Source organism: Rhinatrema bivittatum, chromosome 9, assembly GCF_901001135.1.
Source record: "Rhinatrema bivittatum chromosome 9, aRhiBiv1.1, whole genome shotgun sequence".
Lineage (NCBI taxonomy): Eukaryota > Metazoa > Chordata > Amphibia > Gymnophiona > Rhinatrematidae > Rhinatrema > Rhinatrema bivittatum.
In genome coordinates, this window is record NC_042623.1 from 42001998 (window position 1) to 42025070 (window position 23073).

General features: G+C 46.3%; 1 protein-coding gene across 2 annotated transcripts in view; it reads left to right on the top strand.

Moving 5' to 3' along the window:
• PMPCB (peptidase, mitochondrial processing beta subunit) overlaps positions 1-23073 on the top strand; it is a 51209-nt gene that overhangs the window by 14382 nt on the left and 13754 nt on the right. For both annotated transcript variants that reach the window (XM_029615461.1, XM_029615460.1), the window contains 4 exons: positions 1863-2061; positions 2934-3013; positions 4413-4525; positions 6114-6257. In XM_029615461.1, the coding sequence (XP_029471321.1) occupies positions 1863-2061; positions 2934-3013; positions 4413-4525; positions 6114-6257 (536 nt within the window). The remainder of the gene's footprint in view (positions 1-1862; positions 2062-2933; positions 3014-4412; positions 4526-6113; positions 6258-23073) is intronic.

Sequence of the window (23073 nt, forward strand, 5' to 3'; positions counted from 1 at the left end):
GCTCACTTCAAGTGCAGGTGTTAGCCTTGGTTTACCTTAAGAGCAAGATGCGGGGGAGCACCTTGGTCTCTCTCCTTGATGATGTTCGTTTTCAGAGGGGCGTTGTGCATTTACGTCCTCCAGTGCATAGGGTTTGCCCGGATTGGAGTTTTAATTTGTTCTGAAAGTGCTCTGTGGGTCTTTGTTTGAGCCCACATTGCTAAAGGACCTGACTTTGAAGATATTGTTTATGGTGGCCTTTTGTTCAGCCAGATGGATTTCAGAGTTTCAGGCTTGGTCCTGCAGAGATCAGATCTTGCGTAGTTCCAATCACAGAGTTACATTGCGTACGGTTTCATTGCGTACATGGTCTTTAAGATCATGAGAGGTCTTGAACGAGTAGATGTGACTTGGTTATTTACACTTTCGAATAATAGAAGGACTAGGGGGCATTCCATGAAGTTAGCAAGTAGCACATTTAAGACTAATCGGAGAAAATTCTTTTTCACTCAACGCACAATAAAGCTCTGGAATTTGTTGCCAGAGGATGTGGTTAGTGCAGTTAGTGTAGCTGGGTTCAAAAAAGGTTTGGATAAGTTCTTGGAGGAGAAGTCCATTAACGGCTATTAATCAAGTTTACTTAGGGAATAGCCACTGCTATTAATTGCATCAGTAACATGGGATCTTCATATTGCTTGGATAATTGCCAGGTTCTTGTGGCCTGGTTTGGCCTCTGTTGGAAACAGGATGCTGGGCTTGATGGACCCTTGGTCTGACCCAGCATGGCAAGTTCTTATGTTCTTATGTTATGTTCTTATGTTCTTAACAAGCATGTTGTCCTCCTTTACTGTTAATCAGAAGGTTGAGCTGCTGGCTTTCCGGAATGGTCTCTGGATTCGCCAGAGTCCAAGGATCTTCATCTTTTGGATGTGCGCAGAGTGCTGTTACAATATATATGAGGGTTTCTAACAATTTTCAGCAATCAGTTCCTATTTTTGTGTTGTTTGGTGGGGCAAACAAAGGAGTCAAAGCTTCTAAAGCCACGATTTTGCATTGACTGAAAGGCTGAGAAGCGCCGTTGGGTCTGCACGCACACTCTTCAAGTGCGCAAGCTGTTTCCTGGGCGGAGTGACAGTATTGCCTCAGGAGATATGTAGAGTCTTTACTCTAAACTTCACCAGACATAACAGTTTGGTTGTTTGGGTGCAGGAAGATGCCGTATTTGGTGCAAGTGTATTGCGTGCAGGTCTTTCAAGTTCCCGCCCAGTATAGGGGTGCTTGGGTACATCCCACTTGTCTGGACTGATCTGGGTATGAACAGGAAAGGAAGATTGTTTCTTACCTGCTAATTTTCGTTCCTGTAATACCACAAATCAGTCCAGAGACCCATCCCCTGGCTGATGAAAGACCAAATTTCCTGTTTGTATTATCAGATTGTATCCACAGTTTGTAAATAGGTTAAGCAGTTTTCATTCTTTGAGAGGAAGTGAAGGCTCCAGTTAAGGAGGCCTCCAACCCTGAGTAAATGGTTCGCCATAGTTGGGAGATCATTTTTCTCTCCAGGTCAATACAGAGGACCTGCAGGTGGCACTCTCTGTTATGTAGCAGTGCCTCAAAGTTTTTGTTCTCTACCTCTATCTTTTGGTAGGGATACAAAACCCACTTGTCTGGATTGATCTGTGATATTACAGGAATGAAAATTAGCAGGTAAGAAACTATTTTTCTTTATGGATTGAGATATGTTTGTTTATATTTATTTTTTTGCATTGGAAAGTGCCTCCCAAGATCTTGTTAGTGAACCTTCAACCCATGTTCCAATCTTAATGCTGGACATATGGGGCGAGACTAGTATTATTCTGTTTTGATTGTCTTGTGCTCTGCAGCTGTGGAGATTCTTGCTGATATCATCCAGAATAGCACTCTGGGAGAAGCAGAGATTGAGCGAGAACGGGGCGTCATCCTGCGAGAGATGCAAGAGGTGGAAACTAACCTGCAGGAGGTGGTATTTGATTATCTCCATGCAACCGCTTATCATAACACCGCACTGGGGCGCACCATCCTCGGGCCCACAGAAAACATCAAGTAAGCAGTAGGGTCTGATTCCAGGTCTAGGACTGGGGGAGAGGGGGTTTGGGAAGCGAGGGAGTAACATGCAAAGGCCCCTTTGAAGACGTGACATGGGAATGTTTTTTTTTTTGCCTGTAGAGTGGAATATTTCTTTCATCCCATCTCCTGTCCCCTCACCCCCTACCGGTTTTTCTCATGGGTTGTGATAAAGTTGTGAGGGTCTCAAAAAAAAAAAAAAAAGTTTTCAGAAATGTTACATTCTCTTGTGAATTGAATTTCTGACAAGAGGGTAGAAGGCAGTTTAAATATTTGCATATTGTACAAGTTTGCATAGTTTATTGATTTGAGTTTAAATAATTATCTTGACATGTCACTGGAATTAAAATGAAGGATCTTTCCTGTTTATGATCTGTTGAGAAAAGATACCAAACCTGGACAAGAAGGTGCATATATGGTTTGGTTGCACAGAACACACATTCTTCATTATTTATGTCATGCAATTCATTAATTGTCACTGTCTTTGACTGTTGATAGCTCAATACGATGCCTTCCATCCAGCTGCTGTGAAGATTACAGTCTTTTCGCCTCTGTTATTGCTGCAGCCATGGCTTCCCATGTCTCTCTCTCTCCTTTGCACCATTCCCACCTGTTCCCACCCCAGTCATAAGCACCTTTACTAAATCAAAATTGTTTGACCAGTGATCCATGGGCCAGGAGTTACTGTCATCCTCCAGAATCTGGCTGTACCCCTCCACACAGCATTTCTGAATCCTCCATGCTAGCTTTTGAAATGTATCTGTGGTATCTGGGCCCTCATAGACTTCCTGTAAGTCTGTCAAATATGCTGCAGTTCTTGTTTCTGACTCTCTTCCATCTACCTTTTGTAGGTCTATAAACCGCAATGACTTGGTAGAATACATAACAACGCATTATAAAGGACCGAGGATAGTACTGGCTGCTGCTGGAGGTCAGTATTCACAACAGAAACCTATTTTGGTATCTACAAGATTTCAGTGTTCAGTTTCCTGAAAAATATGTAAGTTGTTCCAGCAGTAATTGATGAAGCTATTTTAAGACTAGTGATGGCAAACTGATCTTGTCAGCATCCAGATCCTGCCACAGTATCCTTCACACCATGAGTTCTGTGGGATCAGTATAACACTTTCCAACTCTCCTGTGAAAGAGTGCAAAGGTTATATCCATCTATCTGTCCATCCAGGTACATAATAACTTCTGGTAGACATTGCCAATTGGGGTACAAATTCAGGAGATGGAAGACGCATGAGTTTTGCACTTATGCTATTGAAAACGACCTTTAACCGATAAGGGTGAGGGCATTTTAGTAAGATCATGGTTGAAAAGTTATTGAAGATCTATACAGAAGCACAGTTTACACTTCCTTCTGTGGTATGATTGTGCTTTTTTCCAGGTCTTTGTATAATACTGCTCCTCTTTCTGTCTGTTTTACCTATTTCCAGATGAGGCCCAATTTATTATAATACATTTTTCATAATTCTACTAGATGCAGATGGCACTAATCCAGGGTGATAAGTTCCTGCCCCAAAGAGCTTACAATCTAAGGCTATCTGAGGCAATGGGAGATAAAGCCAATGTCACAAGGAATGTTAGCTGGAAAGACAGGATTTGAACCTGGTTCTCAGCCCATTGCTGTAACTTTTAGGCCACTCTTCCTGCTCAGGAAATGCACTGCTGCTTTGCTTATTGTGCTGGTCCTTGTTTTTCTTTTTAACTCATGTCCAGTATTACTTTTGTCACTGGTCAACTCTTTGCCTGCAGAAATTCCAGTAAACTCCTTTTCCCTGTACTTAGCCGGATCAGTCCAGGCCCCTGGGTTTATTCATCCCTGCCAGCAGATGGAGACGGAGAAAAGCCTTGCTGACACTGCTTGAAAAGCCCTGGTGCCACCTACAGTAGCTCAGTATTTCTTTGTCTCCAGCAGATGGCTGGTGCATAACCCTTAGGTTTTTTTTTTCTTTACTCTTGCTTTTAGATGTTTTTCTCTTATTGGGTGAATCTTCCTCCCAGGGGACGGGTTCCTTGTGGAACCCTTTCTTGATCAGTTAAGGTCCAATTTGTGTCTTGATGTACATCTCTGCATGGTTTACTTTGTACAGGCAATGGTTTGTATTTTTTTTAACTGTAGAACAGTAATGCTGAAAATCCAGTCTGTGGTAAAGTGTCAGCTGAACACATTAGGTTGCAAGGGGCTGCCCCATTGGGTCTGAAAGGCTTTGCTTCTTCTGTGCCAGGGCTTTGATATTGCTGTCCACGGTGGCAGCCTGTGTTGGGAGGACAGTGCTCGCTCCAAAAGCAACAGGTTTTGAAAATGTATTCTTCTTTCCTAGGAGTGTCTCATGGGCAGCTGCTTGATTTAGCAAAGTATTATTTTGGTGACTTACCTGCCATGTATGAAGGAGAAGGTCCAGCCCTGCCTCCCTGCAGCTTCACAGGCAGCGAGGTGAGCTCGGGGACTAAAATGCTGATGTGCTTTTCAAACACCACGGTGGAGGGGAGAGCACCTTTTTTTGTGTGTCTTTGAGTAGTTATGCTGTGATATAAGCGTTAGCTTTGCACATAGCACTGTTTTCATTCTCCACCACTTTTAACCCTGCTTCTGCATGCATGTTCACTGTGGAACCGATTGTCCTAGCAGACTTGAGGCTTCAGTACTCTTCCCTGGAACCAGAGCCACGGTAGACACTATCATGTATCTATATGTGATATAAATATATATACATTTTTTCTTTAATTTCTTGCCTCAGCACTGTCAAAGTACAGTAAAGGGTATCGATAAATAGTACAATATTGCCAAAATCATGAATGTGTAAAATGTCAATCGTCAATTTCCATATCACAACTCTAGAGAACAAATAAATAATTAAAGAACTCCTTCCTATTCTTAGCAGGGGAGTGAGTCAAGTATCAACCCAGTCACATCCAAATATTGAGAAATGTTAATAAAAAGAATTCCTGAAAAAGGTGGGAGGGGGAAGAGAGAGCCTAAGTTTTAACAATCATGTTGAAATCAGCTAGGGTATTGGGCTTAGAATAGATCCATTGATGTAAGCTAAAAATAAAACAAAAGCAGGAATCCAAGTAGGCATGAGTGTTGTGGTTATGGGAAAAATGCTTCCTATATCTGGCCAATGGCACTGCAAACTCACACCCAATCCTCCTCAATGGGAGGATTGTGTTTTTGGATTCCCTAGTCAGCTTCTCCCTAATTCTAGTGTCCCCTGCCTTCTGTCATTGATGGGAGTTCTGAGCACTTCCATATGATTGGAGTTAAGCATCTCACAGCAAGCAGAAGACTCTTAACTATTTGGAGGGTGATTGATGGGCATGGGTAGGGGCTTAGTGACTGGAGCTCTCTTGGCTCATTTGCCTTCTATTTGGTTTTTAGCAGTTGTATGTATTCTGTAGGGTGATGATTTTAGGGGAGGGTTCAGAATTTTATATTTTTTTTGTTAACAATTTTAATTGGGAATTTTGATGATTAATTTGTATACTACAATTGTTTGCTGTTTTAATTTGTATATTTGAATATTTTGTTTTATTGTAACTCACTTTGGGCATCTCACTGAGAGGGTGAGTAAATATATTAAATAAAATAAATCAAGATTGGATGAGCATTCCCAAAGTTTTTCAAAATCTAGTAAGAAAACCTGAGGGGAGGTATGGGGTAAAGTTAGTGATAATTATCAAAAAAAAAAAAAAAAGTAGCACCAGGTTAGGGTCAGCCACAACCTCAGTCTTCCACCCCAGCTGCAATGGGATAAAAGAAGCAAGTTCAGGAACGTTCCAGGTCTGTGAAATGGCAGAAAATAAACACTGGGTACAGCCATCTTAATAATAATGAATATAAATATTAGAACTGATTTACAAAATCTCGCCATAAATGATCAAAAGAACTCACCCACCATGTCCCCATTAGCTTGACACGGATGTAGTAATGGAGAATTGCGAGCATCTCATGTGCTGCTCTCAGTGGAGTTACCTGAAAGTGAGTGAGACCTGAGCTGCTGCTCTTGTTTTCCCTCTCGTAGATTCGTGTGCGAGATGACAAGATGCCCCTGGCACACATCGCACTGGCTGTTGAAGCTGTGGGCTGGGCTCACCCGGATACAATTCCCTTGATGGTGGCAAACACGCTGATAGGTAACTGGGATCGATCTTTTGGAGGAGGCGTGGTGAGTCAAGGTTAATGCAAATTTTCTAACACAGCGCTGGCTACTGCTTTCATTTTTGTAAATTTAAACATGTCTCTCAGCCAGTCCGTCGTAAGACGCAGCAGAGGAGAAGGCCGCGAGGCCACAAGCAGATCGGTAATGTAAAAGAATTGGTAGATGCCTCTGTCTTTGGCTGAGAGCACTTTATATGTGATGCAGGCACTTTTCTTAGTGCAGACTCCGTTCTTATTTATTTTGATTTATTAGTCGCATTAGCAAAGTAACTGATACTACATAGTAAATAATGACCCAAATGGCCCATCTGGTTTGTCCAGTAAGGTATTTAGGGTTGTAACTGCTAACACCTCGCCTTCTGTTTAGGATTGTAACTGATGCTTTCATGCAGGCTACCCCCTTGCTTTCTGTTTCTTTTTTTTTTATTTATTTATTGTTTATTCAATTTTATAATTTACAAACAAAGATAACTTTGCTTAGAAATTCAGCAAAAAGTTAACACATAAGAAAATATATTCCACTTAATCAAACCAATAAAGGAAATACAATAACTTTCACATTTTTCTCAGGTAATACTGTGGGAGAGAGATGGAACACAAGAGGAGTATTAATTGAAAACTATTAATAAAGGCAAAACTCTCCTGTTATACCATATCATTAATTCTGCGTGAGCATATCTTTTAATTTGCGGGGGTAGCCATCTTGGCATTTAAGAACTCCCTTAAATGCTCAGGATTATAAAACTCAGACACATTTCCAGAGAATTTTATTACACATCTTGCAGGATATCTCAAAAGAAATTCCGCACCCAGTGCCCGAGCCTCTGGGCGCATTTTTAAGAAATCTTTCCTGCGTAACTGTGTTACTCTGGATAAATCAGGGAATATACGGATTAGCCCTCCAAGATAGGTAACATTTTTTGCTTTGAAGTAATGCTTCATAATTAATGCTTTATCATACTCGGAATATAATGAAACAAACAAGACCGGTCTTTCCAGCACTTCAAGACCTGAACTTTCTAAACACTCGGACAAGTTCTCAAAATCTCCCATATCCCCTATCGGGGATATCTGCATCTGGCTTTGTTTCAGGAATAGAATTTTCTTCAGCGTTGGTAACTGCTCTTCCGGGATCTTTAAAATTTCCTTTAGATACCTTTTAAATGTTATTGATGGTAGTTCACCAACTACCTTAGGAAAATTTAAGACCCTTATGTTTAATTGCCTTAGATAATTCTCCACAGTTTCAAGCCTTCGCGTTGAAACTGCTTGTTCCTTCATAGACGCCACACTCAATTCAGTAAGTTGTTTTAAATCATGTTTCACGTGTGCTAACTCTCTAGTTTGTTCTTCATTCTTTATCTTAACTTGATTTTCCAGGGAAGTTGTGTGTATTTAGGTCCTTGCCTGCCCTCATAGGGTCTGTGGCGCATTATTTTGGTGTCCTCCTTTAGGAGACGGTTAGACCACAAGAGAAAACAGAGTGGGACTGGATAGGGGGTCAGAATGGATGAACAAGAGGACAGATGTGAAAATACAGCTCTGATATGTAGGATATTCTGAGTGAAAAAGGAAGCAGGTGAGAAGATGGGAGGGAGGGAGGAAGATGTCTTCTGTGGATGGTGGGACTTAGAAGAGATGAGAGTACAGTAGTGTAACTGCTTAACCTCATCAAGAAGAAGACATTAGCTTGAGATTAAAGTCAATTGGGAGTGTAACTTCTGCAGAGTCTAAAAAAAAAAAAAAAAAAGACCAAATGGTGCAAGCATTGAGAAAAGATGATGTGAGCTGGACTTGAGGATGGGGACCGACAGATTAAAGAGATGGAAGAGGGTGAATTAGTAAGTTAAGGGGAGTCCAGTGGACAAGAGAAAAAGATAATGGAGCTGTCAGAGAGAGGAAATGAGATTGCTAAGAGGAGCCTGTCAGTGGGGTCTAAAGGAGGAGATAATGGAAGGATCAGAGAGAGGAAGTGAAAAGCGATAGGTGAATCCATAGAAATAGAGGAGCAAACAATAAAAGAAACGAGAGGAATGGGGAGCCAGAGCTCTTAAACACAACTAGGTCAAAGCAGCATGGATGAACTTGCAGAAGAGATGAGATATTATAGACTTTGTTGTATTTTACTGTTTTATCATTTGGAATTCATGTGATTGATTTGTATTAGTTTATTCTCTGCTCCAAGCTTTTTTGGAAAGGGTAAAATAAAGTGGAAAAATATAAAATATATAAATTACATTTGAGATGGAGAGAATAAGATTATTATAATTTATTTAATGCTCAATTTTATTGTCTTATTTTATAGCTTAATGTGTAAGTAATTTCTGTGTTAGCAAGTTTTATTGTTTTACAGTTCATGGGGTTTTTTTTGTGTTTATTTTTATCATTGAAAACCGTTGTGAAGGCATGTTCCAAACAATGGTATATAAAAGTTTACAAATAAATAAATAAAATTAGATGTTGTGGTAGAATCCTTGTTTGAGCAAAGCTTGTGCTCCTCAGCCGAAATCTCACAATAGTATCATAAAAGCAAATTAAATTATATTGCACCTGGTGTTGGGACAAACAGAGATGCTTACTGCAGACACTTTCAGGCTTCTACATGAGGGCCTTCATCAGCTGAAAGATTCTGTAATTCCTTACACCTTATGTAAGAACATAAGAAGTGCCCTGCTGGGTCAGATCGGTAGTCCATCTAACCTATTATTCTCTGACGGTGGCCAATCCAGGTCACTTGGGAAGTACCAGGTAGTTCCTAAAGGGAAGATCCATTCCCTGTTGCCCACTCCCAGAAGTAAGAGTGGCAATTTGCCAGCTCTTCCTGGCTAATTGATATTGGATCTACCCTTCAGAAACTTGTCCAAATTTTTTTTTTTTTACACTCTGCTTTACTCTTAACCTTGACCACATCTGGCAACAAAATTCCACAACTTAATTGTGCATTGACTGAGAAAATACTTTTTAAAACTTGTTTCCTCTATATTCAGTCAGGCCAGTCCATTATATGTAGGTTATGCACTCCTACCAGCAGATGGAGGCAAAGTTCAAGGCTCGGCTGGTGTCACTCCCTATTACCATCCGTGCTAACACCAGCCTGCCAGTACTCTCTGCCTCCAGCAGATGAGGTTTGCTGCTGTCACTCCCTATATGCATGTGTGCTGACAGTGGCCTGCCAGTACTCTCTGCCTCCAGCAGATGAGGTTTGCTGCGGTCACTCCCTATATGCATGTGTGCTGACAGTGGCCTGCCAGTACTCTCTGCCTCCAGCAGATGAGGTTTGCTGCGGTCACTCCCTATATGCATGTGTGCTGACAGTGGCCTGCCAGTACTCTCTGCCTCCAGCAGATGAGGTTTGCTGCTGTCACTCCCTATATGCATGTGTGCTGACAGTGGCCTGCCAGTACTCTCTGCCTCCAGCAGATGAGGTTTGCTGCTGTCACTCCCTATATGCATGTGTGCTGACAGTGGCCTGCCAGTACTCTCTGCCTCCAGCAGATGAGGTTTGCTGCTGTCACTCCCTATATGCATGTGTGCTGACAGTGGCCTGCCAGTACTCTCTGCCTCCAGCAGATGAGGTTTGCTGCTGTCACTCCCTATATGCATGTGTGCTGACAGTGGCCTGCCAGTACTCTCTGCCTCCAGCAGATGAGGTTTGCTGCTGTCACTCCCTATATGCATGTGTGCTGACAGTGGCCTGCCAGTACTCTCTGCCTCCAGCAGATGAGGTTTGCTGCTGTCACTCCCTATATGCATGTGTGCTGACAGTGGCCTGCCAGTACTCTCTGCCTCCAGCAGATGAGGTTTGCTGCTGTCACTCCCTATATGCATGTGTGCTGACAGTGGCCTGCCAGTACTCTCTGCCTCCAGCAGATGAGGTTTGCTGCTGTCACTCCCTATATGCATGTGTGCTGACAGTGGCCTGCCAGTACTCTCTGCCTCCAGCAGATGAGGTTTGCTGCTGTCACTCCCTATATGCATGTGTGCTGACAGTGGCCTGCCAGTACTCTCTGCCTCCAGCAGATGAGGTTTGCTGCTGTCACTCCCTATATGCATGTGTGCTGACAGTGGCCTGCCAGTACTCTCTGCCTCCAGCAGATGAGGTTTGCTGCTGTCACTCCCTATATGCATGTGTGCTGACAGTGGCCTGCCAGTACTCTCTGCCTCCAGCAGATGAGGTTTGCTGCTGTCACTCCCTATATGCATGTGTGCTGACAGTGGCCTGCCAGTACTCTCTGCCTCCAGCAGATGAGGTTTGCTGCGGTCACTCCCTATATGCATGTGTGCTGACAGTGGCCTGCCAGTACTCCCTGCCTCCAGCAGATGAGGTTTGCTGCTGTCACTCCCTATATGCATGTGTGCTGACAGTGGCCTGCCAGTACTCTCTGCCTCCAGCAGATGAGGTTTGCTGCTGTCACTCCCTATATGCATGTGTGCTGACAGTGGCCTGCCAGTACTCTCTGCCTCCAGCAGATGAGGTTTGCTGCTGTCACTCCCTATATGCATGTGTGCTGACAGTGGCCTGCCAGTACTCTCTGCCTCCAGCAGATGAGGTTTGCTGCGGTCACTCCCTATATGCATGTGTGCTGACAGTGGCCTGCCAGTACTCTCTGCCTCCAGCAGATGAGGTTTGCTGCGGTCACTCCCTATATGCATGTGTGCTGACAGTGGCCTGCCAGTACTCTCTGCCTCCAGCAGATGAGGTTTGCTGCGGTCACTCCCTATATGCATGTGTGCTGACAGTGGCCTGCCAGTACTCTCTGCCTCCAGCAGATGAGGTTTGCTGCGGTCACTCCCTATATGCATGTGTGCTGACAGTGGCCTGCCAGTACTCTCTGCCTCCAGCAGATGAGGTTTGCTGCGGTCACTCCCTATATGCATGTGTGCTGACAGTGGCCTGCCAGTACTCTCTGCCTCCAGCAGATGAGGTTTGCTGCGGTCACTCCCTATAAGCATGTGTGCTGACAGTGGCCTGCCAGTACTCTCTGCCTCCAGCAGATGAGGTTTGCTGCGGTCACTCCCTATATGCATGTGTGCTGACAGTGGCCTGCCAGTACTCTCTGCCTCCAGCAGATGAGGTTTGCTGCTGTCACTCCCTATATGCATGTGTGCTGACAGTGGCCTGCCAGTACTCTCTGCCTCCAGCAGATGAGGTTTGCTGCTGTCACTCCCTATATGCATGTGTGCTGACAGTGGCCTGCCAGTACTCTCTGCCTCCAGCAGATGAGGTTTGCTGCTGTCACTCCCTATATGCATGTGTGCTGACAGTGGCCTGCCAGTACTCTCTGCCTCCAGCAGATGAGGTTTGCTGCTGTCACTCCCTATATGCATGTGTGCTGACAGTGGCCTGCCAGTACTCTCTGCCTCCAGCAGATGAGGTTTGCTGCTGTCACTCCCTATATGCATGTGTGCTGACAGTGGCCTGCCAGTACTCTCTGCCTCCAGCAGATGAGGTTTGCTGCTGTCACTCCCTATATGCATGTGTGCTGACAGTGGCCTGCCAGTACTCTCTGCCTCCAGCAGATGAGGTTTGCTGCTGTCACTCCCTATATGCATGTGTGCTGACAGTGGCCTGCCAGTACTCTCTGCCTCCAGCAGATGAGGTTTGCTGCTGTCACTCCCTATATGCATGTGTGCTGACAGTGGCCTGCCAGTACTCTCTGCCTCCAGCAGATGAGGTTTGCTGCTGTCACTCCCTATATGCATGTGTGCTGACAGTGGCCTGCCAGTACTCTCTGCCTCCAGCAGATGAGGTTTGCTGCTGTCACTCCCTATATGCATGTGTGCTGACGGTGGCCTGCCAGTACTCTCTGCCTCCAGCAGATGAGGTTTGCTGCTGTCACTCCCTATATGCATGTGTGCTGACGGTGGCCTGCCAGTACTCTCTGCCTCCAGCAGATGAGGTTTGCTGCTGTCACTCCCTATATGCATGTGTGCTGACGGTGGCCTGCCAGTACTCTCTGCCTCCAGCAGATGAGGTTTGCTGCTGTCACTCCCTATATGCATGTGTGCTGACGGTGGCCTGCCAGTACTCTCTGCCTCCAGCAGATGAGGTTGCTGCTGTCACTCCCTATATGCATGTGTGCTGACGGTGGCCTGCCAGTACTCTCTGCCTCCAGCAGATGAGGTTTGCTGCTGTCACTCCCTATATGCATGTGTGCTGACGGTGGCCTGCCAGTACTCTCTGCCTCCAGCAGATGAGGTTTGCTGCTGTCACTCCCTATATGCATGTGTGCTGACGGTGGCCTGCCAGTACTCTCTGCCTCCAGCAGATGAGGTTTGCTGCTGTCACTCCCTATATGCATGTGTGCTGACGGTGGCCTGCCAGTACTCTCTGCCTCCAGCAGATGAGGTTTGCTGCTGTCACTCCCTATATGCATGTGTGCTGACGGTGGCCTGCCAGTATTCTCTGCCTCCAGCAGATGAGGTTTGCTGCTGTCACTCCCTATATGCATGTGTGCTGACGGTGGCCTGCCAGTACTCTCTGCCTCCAGCAGTTGAGGTTTGCTGCTGTCACTCCCTATATGCATGTGTGCTGACGGTGGCCTGCCAGTACTCTCTGCCTCCAGCAGATGAGGTTTGCTGCTGTCACTCCCTATATGCATGTGTGCTGACGGTGGCCTGCCAGTACTCTCTGCCTCCAGCAGATGAGGTTTGCTGCTGTCACTCCCTATATGCATGTGTGCTGACGGTGGCCTGCCAGTACTCTCTGCCTCCAGCAGATGAGGTTTGCTGCTGTCACTCCCTATATGCATGTGTGCTGACGGTGGCCTGCCAGTACTCTCTGCCTCCAGCAGATGAGGTTTGCTGCTGTCACTCCCTATATGCATGTGTGCTGACGGTGGCCTGCCAGTATTCTCTGCCTCCAGCAGATGAGGTTTGCTGCTGTCACTCCCTATATGCATGTGTGCTGACGGGGGCCTGCCAGTACTCTCTGCCTCCAGCAGATGAGGTTTGCTGCTGTCACTCCCTATATGCATGTGTGCTGACGGTGGCCTGCCAGTACTCTCTGCCTCCAGCAGATGAGGTTTGCTGCTGTCACTCCCTATATGCATGTGTGCTGACAGTGACCTGCCAGTATTCTCTGCCTCCAGCAAATGAGGTTTGCTGCTGTCACTCCCTATTACCATCCGTGCTAACACCGGCCTGCCAGTACTCTCTGCCTCCAGCAGATGAGGTTTGCTGCTGTCACTCCCTATATGCATGTGTGCTGACAGTGGCCTGCCAGTACTCTCTGCCTCCAGCAGATGAGGTTTGCTGCTGTCACTCCCTATATGCATGTGTGCTGACAGTGGCCTGCCAGTACTCTCTGCCTCCAGCAGATGAGGTTTGCTGCTGTCACTCCCTATATGCATGTGTGCTGACAGTGGCCTGCCAGTACTCTCTGCCTCCAGCAGATGAGGTTTGCTGCTGTCACTCCCTATATGCATGTGTGCTGACAGTGGCCTGCCAGTATTCTCTGTCTCCAGCAGATGAGGTTTGCTGCTGTCACTCCCTATATGCATGTGTGCTGACAGTGGCCTGCCAGTATTCTCTGCCTCCAGCAGATGAGGTTTGCTGCTGTCACTCCCTATATGCATGTGTGCTGACAGTGGCCTGCCAGTACTCTCTGCCTCCAGCAGATTGTGTGTGTTTTTGCTGAAGGGTTTCCAGGAGGCCACGGTCTGACTTTCTGTGCCCTTCTTGTATTTCTGCCTTTCCTTCATCCTTTGCCTACCTCCCTCTTCTCCCTTCCTCCCCCCCCCCCCTTCTTCTTTTGTGGCCCCTTGTTTAGTTCTGGACATAGGGTACAAGGGTATACTGAGGACTGTGCCTTTAAATTTTGTGTGTTCTGCATGAACAGTAAAAAGAAAAAAAACACACAAAAACCAAAGGCAGTTATTGAGGACTGTCAGCAAGTGTTTTCAGAGTGCCAGAGCTGCTCCAAGTAAGCGTCTTCAGCGGAGCAATCCTCCAAGAAATGTTAGCACAGGGGAGCATTTTTGAGTTGGTCGCCCTGCTTCTCTCAGCCACAATGATGCATTTAAAATGGCTTCCGCAGCTCAGCACGGGAGAAAGACGCTGCTCTATTCTGCCTACAGCCTTCAATTAGTGCAGGCAGGAAATGCTCAGCGGCTGTGAGGGGGGGGGGGGGGGGGGGTGAACTCCACAGCCCGGAAGAGAGTGCCAAGACAGCGAGTTTATGAAGGCTGGCATTTCTGGGTTGGCAGCTTCTGCCCCCCCCCCCCCGCCCTTACCGCAGCAGAAGGAAATCCAGCAGCCATTTTAGAAAGAAGCTTCAGTCAGGAAGACAGACATCCTCCTCTATCACCTGAAAACCGGCAAGGGATCAGAGCGTGACTCTTCTTATCCAGTCTTGTCTAGATTCGTGGTCCTGGGGTAGATGTCTCCTCCCTCTCCTGCGTAGAAATTTTTAAGGGGTTGCAGGCATTTAGTAGAGAACAGGAGATTTCCAGGATTAGGGAATCTCCTGTTCCTTCTGCAGCTGCAGCGCCTTCTCGAGAGGTGAAGCGGGCTTATCGGAATCTAGTCCCAGAGGAAAGGGGGTTGATCCCTTCCTGTCAGAGAATCTCCAGGATGATTTTAGGTCTTTTCCCCTAGGTGAGGTCTCAGGTTTTGTAGGAGGGGGAAATTCCCCCTGAAGGAGAAGCACATAGGACCATACAGCATCTCTTTCACAGGGATGAGCTTCCTGCTCTGATCTTCCAGTCGCTGGTTATATTGCAGTTGGATGAGGATGTAGGAGAGCAGACTAAGGTAACCAAGGGGATCCCGTAATGGTTAGTCTCAGGTAATCCTCATGTTTTTTTCCCTCTTCATGAAGTGGTGCAGGATTTGGATTTAGAATGGAGCTCGACAGAGGCTAATTTTAAGGGGCGACAGGCTCTGTCCAGCATGTATCCTCTAGACTATCAGGTAAAGGATACGTTTTGTTATCCTTGGTCCGTTCTGTGTCTAAAAGAACCATCATTCCTGTTCATACCCCAGATCAGTCCAGACAAGTGGGTTTTGCTTCCCTACCAGCAGATGGAGGCAGAGAATAAAAACTTTTCAAGCACTGTTACATAACTGAGCATGCCACCTGCAGTCCCTCAGTATTTCTCTGTCTCCAGCAGATGGTAGAGGTGCGAACCTGCAGTCTGGAGTTTAAAAAAAAAAATATAGAAGTTTCTTAAATTTTTAGAAGAAAGAAGAGGCTCCCCAACGTGTTAGGTTCCTTCGTGGGCCATCCCTTGGGTAGAGTAGGGCAAGTGGAGGGTTGCTGATCCCTGATCTGTCTCGGCCCTCATCTTCCAGAGGGAGGGAAAACCAAGGGTCCTGGTTCCCTCACTCCCTCTGAGGTCCTCTTACCCTCAGCTAGCAGCCAGAAAGCCAGAAGCAGGGAAATATTTTTTGTTACTTTTCCTTTTGTTGGTTGCTGCTTCTTTAAGACGTGTTTTAAACAAAAAAAAAAAGCTGGAATGGCTTGGGCAGCTTTGCTTCCACTGGCAATCATGCTAGTTGGGTGAGAGGAGTTTTGACCGCCTTGGCAGCAGCACAGAGATGAGCAGTGACTGTATGTTTGGCTCTCAGGCTATTTTTGGCGCAAGCCACAGCAGCAGCATGGCACCTTCCGATCAGCGCGGGAAAGGGTGCAGGGCCTGTGCTTTGAGGTTATTGTGCCTCGATAAGGTCTTGTGTACTGTCTGTGCCTCTGGAGGGGGAAGGGACCTCTGCAGGAGGCACAGGGAACAAGCACTACATCCGGTCGTTAGGTCCCATTCAGAAGGCTCCGGGGGGGGGGGGGGGTGGAGATCGGAGGGGACTGCGGCCATTTTGACTGTACGTGGGGCAGCAGCTAGGGAGTTTAGAGACTCCCCTCCCCCCTGTCCCCAGTGGATTTACACTTGAGGGAACACATGGCGGGGGACCAGAGGAGGACACAGTGGACAAGGTGTGCAGTGAATCTAAGGAGTTTTCCTCAGACTTTGTCCTTTTGCTCCATAAGGCATATAGGGCACAGTATGAATCAACAAATAAACGAGTGGCCTCCAAGAAGTGCCATCAATTGACTAAGAAACCTAAAGCAGACGCACAAGCAAGGGCTGGGGGCTTCTTGGCCTGGGACGCCTAGCTGGTATGGATTTGGATAGTGATGGTCCTGATGCAGAGACCCTGCCAACGCACAGGGACCCGCTACAGCAGGACCAGTCTTTCACAAGGATCTGACTCGATTCTGTCTTGCAATTTGGCCCTTGAGAGAGTTTGCCTGATGAAGCGAGGATATTCTGCGGTGGTAATTGCCACCTTACTCGGTGCTCGGAAATTCTCTATGTCCCTAGTGTATGTGCGGGTCTGGAACGCGTTTGAGGCCTGGTGCAAGGAATGCGGTGTCTTCCCTTGGGCGGTCAAAATCCCACTTATTCTGGAATTTTTGCAGGATGGCTTGAATAAAGGTTTGGTCCTTAACTCCTTGAAGGTGCAGGTAGCGGCTCTCTCCTGTTTCAGGGTTGAGGTGGAACGGAACCTCCCTGTGAGCTCATCCGGATGCGGCCCATTTTCTGAAAGGGGTGAAGCACCTTTGGCTACCCCTACACTGGCCGGTTCCCTTGTGGAATCATAATCTAGTATTGGAGTTTTTGGCAGGTCCCTCCTTTCGGCCACTGCACGGCCTTTCCTTGTGTTTATTAACCTTGAAAACTGTGTTCCTGGTGGCTTTATGCTTGGCGTGTCACATCTCTGAACTGCAGGCATTGTCGTGTTGGGAACCGTTCCTCCGGATGATTCCAGGAGCGTTATAGCTTCATACCGTTCCATCCTTCTTGCCCAAGGTAGTCTCTGAGTTTCATTTGAATCAATCCATTTCGTTGTCTTCCCTAAATAAGCACAGGGATGTGGAAGAATACCGCCTCCACCGTCATTTGAATGTTGGTAGACTTTTGGTGCGCTGTCTGAAAGTTTCAGAACTGGTCCGAAAGACAGATCACCTGTTTGTCCTTCATGATAGAAGGAAGCAGGGCGAACCAGCTTCGTGGGCTACCATAGCTCGCTGGATTAAGGAGATGGTCACAGGAGCCTGTGTGGAGGCAGAAAAGCTATTGCCTTCACAGGTTAAAGCTCATTCCACCAGAGCTCAGGCAGTCTCATGGGCGGAGGTTAGACTGCTGTCCCCATCGATATCTGCTGAGCAACAATGTAGTTCTCCTTGAATACCTTCTCCAGGTTCTATCACCTGGACGTACAGACTCGAGAAGACGCAGCCTTTGCAAGGGCGGTATTAACCAGACCGCGGGCAGCCTCCCGCCTCAATTGGGAGTAGCTTTAGTACATCCCAGTGGTCCTGAGTCCATCTGGCTACAAACTAGGAAATGGAGAAATTACTTACCTGATAATTTTGTTTTCCTTAGTGTAGATAGATGGACTCGGCATCCCGCCCCCCGGCTGCCCAAGAATGGTGCCAATGATTTGCCCATGGAGTGGATATCGATTCCAATAAATTACAGGTAAGCCATCATCCAGTTCCTAGATCAGGGCATCTATAATCTTATTGGGGTTCAGTGTTTGTTTGAGTACAGATACAGTTATCTCTTATCAGATGGACTCTTATCAGATGGACTCAGGACCCATTGGTCCTGAGTCCATCTGTCTACACTAAGGAAAATTACTTACCTGATAATTTCAATTTCCCTATTTAAGGTTTTGGCTTTGAGTCTTTGAGCTGCTGTTTGTGCTAGCCTGATGCAGGCAGCTAGGTTGGGAGCAGGCCTATGTGGAAGCAGGCCTATGTGGGAGATGCCTTGTATGATGGGGTGGACGTCAGCCCAAAATATGGTTGCTGCGGTGGCAGCACAATAACTCCTGTAGTTGTGCAGTTGGTCAGCGATATGTGACTAAAGCACGGCTTTGTAATCTCTCCTTTAAGGGCAAGCTTTTGTTCGGAGAAGATCTGGAGCATTTGATGAAGCACTTGGGGGAGTCTAAGGGGAACAGGTTACTCGAAGATAAGCCCAGCAAGAAGAACTTTCCCCCACATTCTTGTTTTTGGGATATGAGGCAATCTCGGACCAACAGGTCTTCTGCCGCATTGACCCAGAAGCAAGAGTCTGGAAGGCTTCAGTCCTTTCAAGGAGCACATAAGCCTTCCCGAGATGCTTCCCCCAGGGGGCCAGAGGAGCTAAGACCTTCCAGTGAAGGTAGGCTTGTCCACTCTTCCCTGGAAGCTGTCGGAGGGAGATTATCGCTTTTTTCGAGGTGTGGACCAGGATCACATCCGATCAATGGGTTCTGGGTTTGATAAGAGATGGCTGTGACTTGGAATTTTCATGCCCCATCAGAGAGGCCTATGTGGTGTCCTGTTGCGCTTCTCTCCTCAAGGGGCGGCAGTATGAGACACATTGCAGCAACCTAAGCACCTGAATGCCATTGTTCTGGTTCCTCTAAAGGAACACGGATTGGGAAGGTACTCAGTGTACTTTGTGGTCCCAAGAAGGAGGGTGCCTTTCTGCCCATCCTCTATCTGCCAAAGGTCAATGCGGCATTATGGGTGTCACGGTTTTGCATGGAAACACTGCAGACGTTGATAGCAGCAGTTCATGAAGAAGAGTTTCTTGCCTCCCTGGATTTAACGGAGACTTGCCTGCACATTCCTATTTGTGTGGATCATCAGAAATGTCTAGGATTCATGGTGTTAGGGGAGCATTTTCAGTTTTGCACTCTTCCCTTTGGGTTGGCGACAGTGCCAAGGACTTTCACAAAGGTGATGATTGTGATGGCAGCAGCCCTCAGAAGGGAAGGGATCCTGTTGCATTCTTACCTGACAACTGGATCATATGGGCGAAGTTGGAGAGGGAGTCCCATCTATCAATCCATCGCATCCTAGAGCTGTTGTGTTCTTTGGGCTGGATGATAAACTTGGTGAAGAGCCACCTGGAGCCATCTCAGTCGTTGAGGTATCTGGGTGTATAGTTCAATACCCGATTAGGCAAGATATTTCTGTCCTCGGAGGGGGTGGCCAGGTGGCAAGTTTAAGTACTTCAATTACTGCATATTTCGGTGCCCAGGGTCTGGGATTACTTACAAGTTCTGGGGTCTATGGCGTCTACGCTAGAATTGGTTCCGTGGGCCTTTGCTCACATGCAGCCTCTCCAGTGGGCACCAATGTCTCGATGGAATCCATTGTCAGAAGAATTTCAGCTTCCCTTACCACTTCAGAGGGAGTCCAGGTCTAGGCTATCGTGGAGGCTATCTCGTCCCAATTTGGAGAGGGGAGTGGATCTGGAGGTTCTGGACTGGGTGGTAGTGACTATGGATGCCAGCCTCAAGGGTTGGGGCGGTTTGCCAAGATTGATCGGTCCAAGGTCTGTGATCGCTAGTGGAAGGTCCTGGTCAATAGACCACTTGGAGACATGGACGGGTTCACAGGGCATTAGTTATGTTCCGCAGATTCAGAGTCGCACCGTGCAAATGTTTTTGAGCAATGTGACAACAGTTGCATATATTAGTCATCAAGGTGGAACGAAAAGTCGCTTAGTGGCTTAGGAAGTCCAGGAGCTGTTTGTCTGGGCAGAAAGACATCTAGAAGAATTTACGGTGTCCCATGCGGCCAGAGTTGACTGTGCAAGCAGATTTACTCAGCAGATATCAGCTGGATCCAGGGGAGTGGGCGTTGTCAGTGGAAGCCTTTGTCCTCATTCGAGAGAGGTGGAACAAGCCTCAGCTGGATCTCATAGCATCTCGAGGGAATGCCAAAGCAGACAGATTTTTTGGCCGCAGAAAGGAAGTCTGTTCCGAAGGAATTGACGCTATAGTTCAACCTTGGCTGTTGAGACTTCTATTATACGTTTCTCCCGTGGTTTTTCGTAGGTCAAGTGTTACATCGCATTGAGCTACATCTAGGAAGAGTGATTCTGTTGGCACCAGAGTGGCCGAATCATCTGTGGTTTGCAGATCTAATGCATATGGTGGTAGATGGTCCCATCTGTTTGGGTCACCTGCAGGTATTGCTGCATCAGGGGCCCATCTTTCTGGAGCAGGTGGATCGCTTTTATCAAGCAGCTTGGCTTTTAAGAGGTGTCAATTTTGCTTGAAAGGATATTCGGAGCTGGGGTTTGCTACTTTGCTTCAGGCTAGGAGGCCCTCCACTTCTCTGGTGTATATCCGGGTGTGGAGAGCTTTTGAGTCCTGATGTATGGAAAACACTCTAGCGCCTTTGGTAAATGTTTCTCAGTTTTTAGCTTTCTTGCAGTGACTTGTCCAAGAATTTGGCCTACAATTAGTTCTGAGTACAGGTAGCAGTTTTGCACGGTTTTCGAGGAAAGCTTCACGGGACACCGCCAGCGCCTCATCCAGACATTTTTTGTTTTTCTCAAGGGGGCGAAACACTTGAGTCCACCGGTTCATAGGGCATGCCCTTCATGGAACCTTAACCTGTTCTTCGGGTGCTTTGTGGATCTCCCTTTGAGACGGGTGTCATTAAAGGATCTTCCTTTCAAGGCGGTTTTTTTCTGGTGACCATTTGTTCAGTAGGCAGATTTCGGAACTCCAAGCCTTGTCATGTAGAGAGCTTTTTTTGAGGATTTCGGATGATGGGGTGTCATTTCGTACGGGCCCGTCATATTCTCCTTTGATCTTAACCAGACATTGGAGTTAACAATTTTTCCATATCTTACAGCAGATGCATCCCAGGAAAAGGAGTTTCACTTACTGGAAGTTTGTCGATCGCTGTTACATTATCTGAAGGTCACTAAGGACTTCCAGGAAGTCTGCTCATCTTTTCGTGGTGTTCAGTGGAGCAAGAAAAGGATTTAGGGCTTCTAAGAGCAGGATTGCACGATGGGTGAAGGAAGCGACTTTTTTTGGCCTATATCTTTAAGGGTCGGCCGGTTCCAGTGGGTTTGTGAGCACATTCTACAAGGGTGCAGACAACTTCCTGGCCAGAGTGTCTGCTTGTTTTTCTGCATGAAATTTGTCAGGCGGCAGCATGGTCTTTGCTACACACTTTTTCCAAGCATTACTGCCTGGATGTGCAGGCACCAGAGGAGGCTACGTTTGGGGAAAGTGTATTACGTACGGGTCTTTCAAAGTTCCTGTCTAGTGTAGAGGGGCCTGGGTACATCCTACTTGTCTGGGCTGATCTGGGGTATGAACAGGAAAGGAAAATTTGTATCTTACCTGCTAATTTTTGTTCCTGGAATCCCACAGATCAATCCAGAAATCTATCCCCTTGATTTGTTGAAAGACCTTCTTTGCTTCTGGATGCTGATGATGCTGACACTACAGTATTTGCAAACTCACTAAGTTTAAGAACATAAGAAATTGCCATGCTGGGTCAGGCCAAGGGTCCATCAAGCCCAGCATCCTGTTTCCAACAGAGGCCAAAACCAGGCCACAAGAACCTGGCAATTACCCAAACACTAAGAAGAACCCATGCTACTGATGCAATTAATAGCAGTGGCTATTCCCTAAGTATAATTGATTAATAGCCATAAATGGACTTCTCCAAGAACTTATCCAAACCTTTTTTGAACCCAGCTACACTAACTGCACTAACCACCTCCTCTGGCAACAAATTCCAGAGCTTTATTGTGTGTTGAGTGAAAAAGAATTTTCTCCGATTAGTCTTAAATGTGCTACTAGCTAACTTCATGGAATGCCTCCTAGTCCTTCTATTATTCGAAAGTATAAATAACCAATTCACATCTACTCGTTCAAGACCTCTCATGATTTTAAAGACCTCTATCATATCCCCCCTCAGCCGTCTCTTCTCCAAGCTGAACAGCCCTAACCTCTTCAGCCTTTCCTCATAGGGGAGCTGTTCCATCCCCTTTATCATTTTGGTTGCCCTTCTCTGTACCTTCTCCATCGCAACTATATCTTTTTTGAGATGCGGCGACCAGAATTGTAGACAGTATTCAAGGTGCGGTCTCACCATGGAGCAATATAGAAGCATTATGACATTTTCCGTTTTATTAATCATTCCCTTCCTAATAATTCCTAACATTCTGTTTGCTTTTTTGACTGCTGCAGCACACTGAGCCGTCTATTTTAATGTATTAGCCACTATGATGCCTAGATCTTTTTCCTGGGTGGTAGCTCCTAATATGGAACCTAACGTCGTGTAACTACAGCAAGGGTTATTTTTCCCTATATGCAACACCTTGCACTTGTCCACATTAAATTTCATTTGCCATTTGGATGTCCAATCTTCTACTACTAAAGTTTGAAATTTACTTTTTATCCCAGGACAAGCAGGATGATAGTCCTCACATATGGGTGACATCATCAGATGTAGCCCTGGTATGGAAAACTTGTGTCAAGAGTTTCTAGAAACATTTGGCTGGCACTGTATTCACTAAGTGTGTAGTCCTTAAAGGACCAGTCACAATCTTAAAGTTAATTCTGTAATAAAAACAGAGATAGAGACATGGACATGATTAATTACATTTAACATTACTGATCACTAACTATGTTACCGAACCTTATGGCACCCTTGTAAATGTTCAAATCCCAGTATCATTAATTTTATGTGCCTTGATGTAAACTGTTGTGACGGTATCCTCCAAACGACGGTATAGAAAAGATTTAAAATAAATAAATAAATAAATAAACCTCGATAGCATCATCTTCGGCATCGAGAAGCCATCGTGAAAAAAAGCAGCATCGACATCGGTCTATCGATCCAACCCTGGGACCACACATGACCCAGTGTAGGGTGTATCAGTTCCTAGAATACACCCATAGACCAAACATACACAATACCAGGATCGTTAGCTCAAGACAGGCAGAGCAAACAATACGTTTATTAAAAGGTAGGATTAGTGAAGGGATAAAAGATTTAAACTGCATTC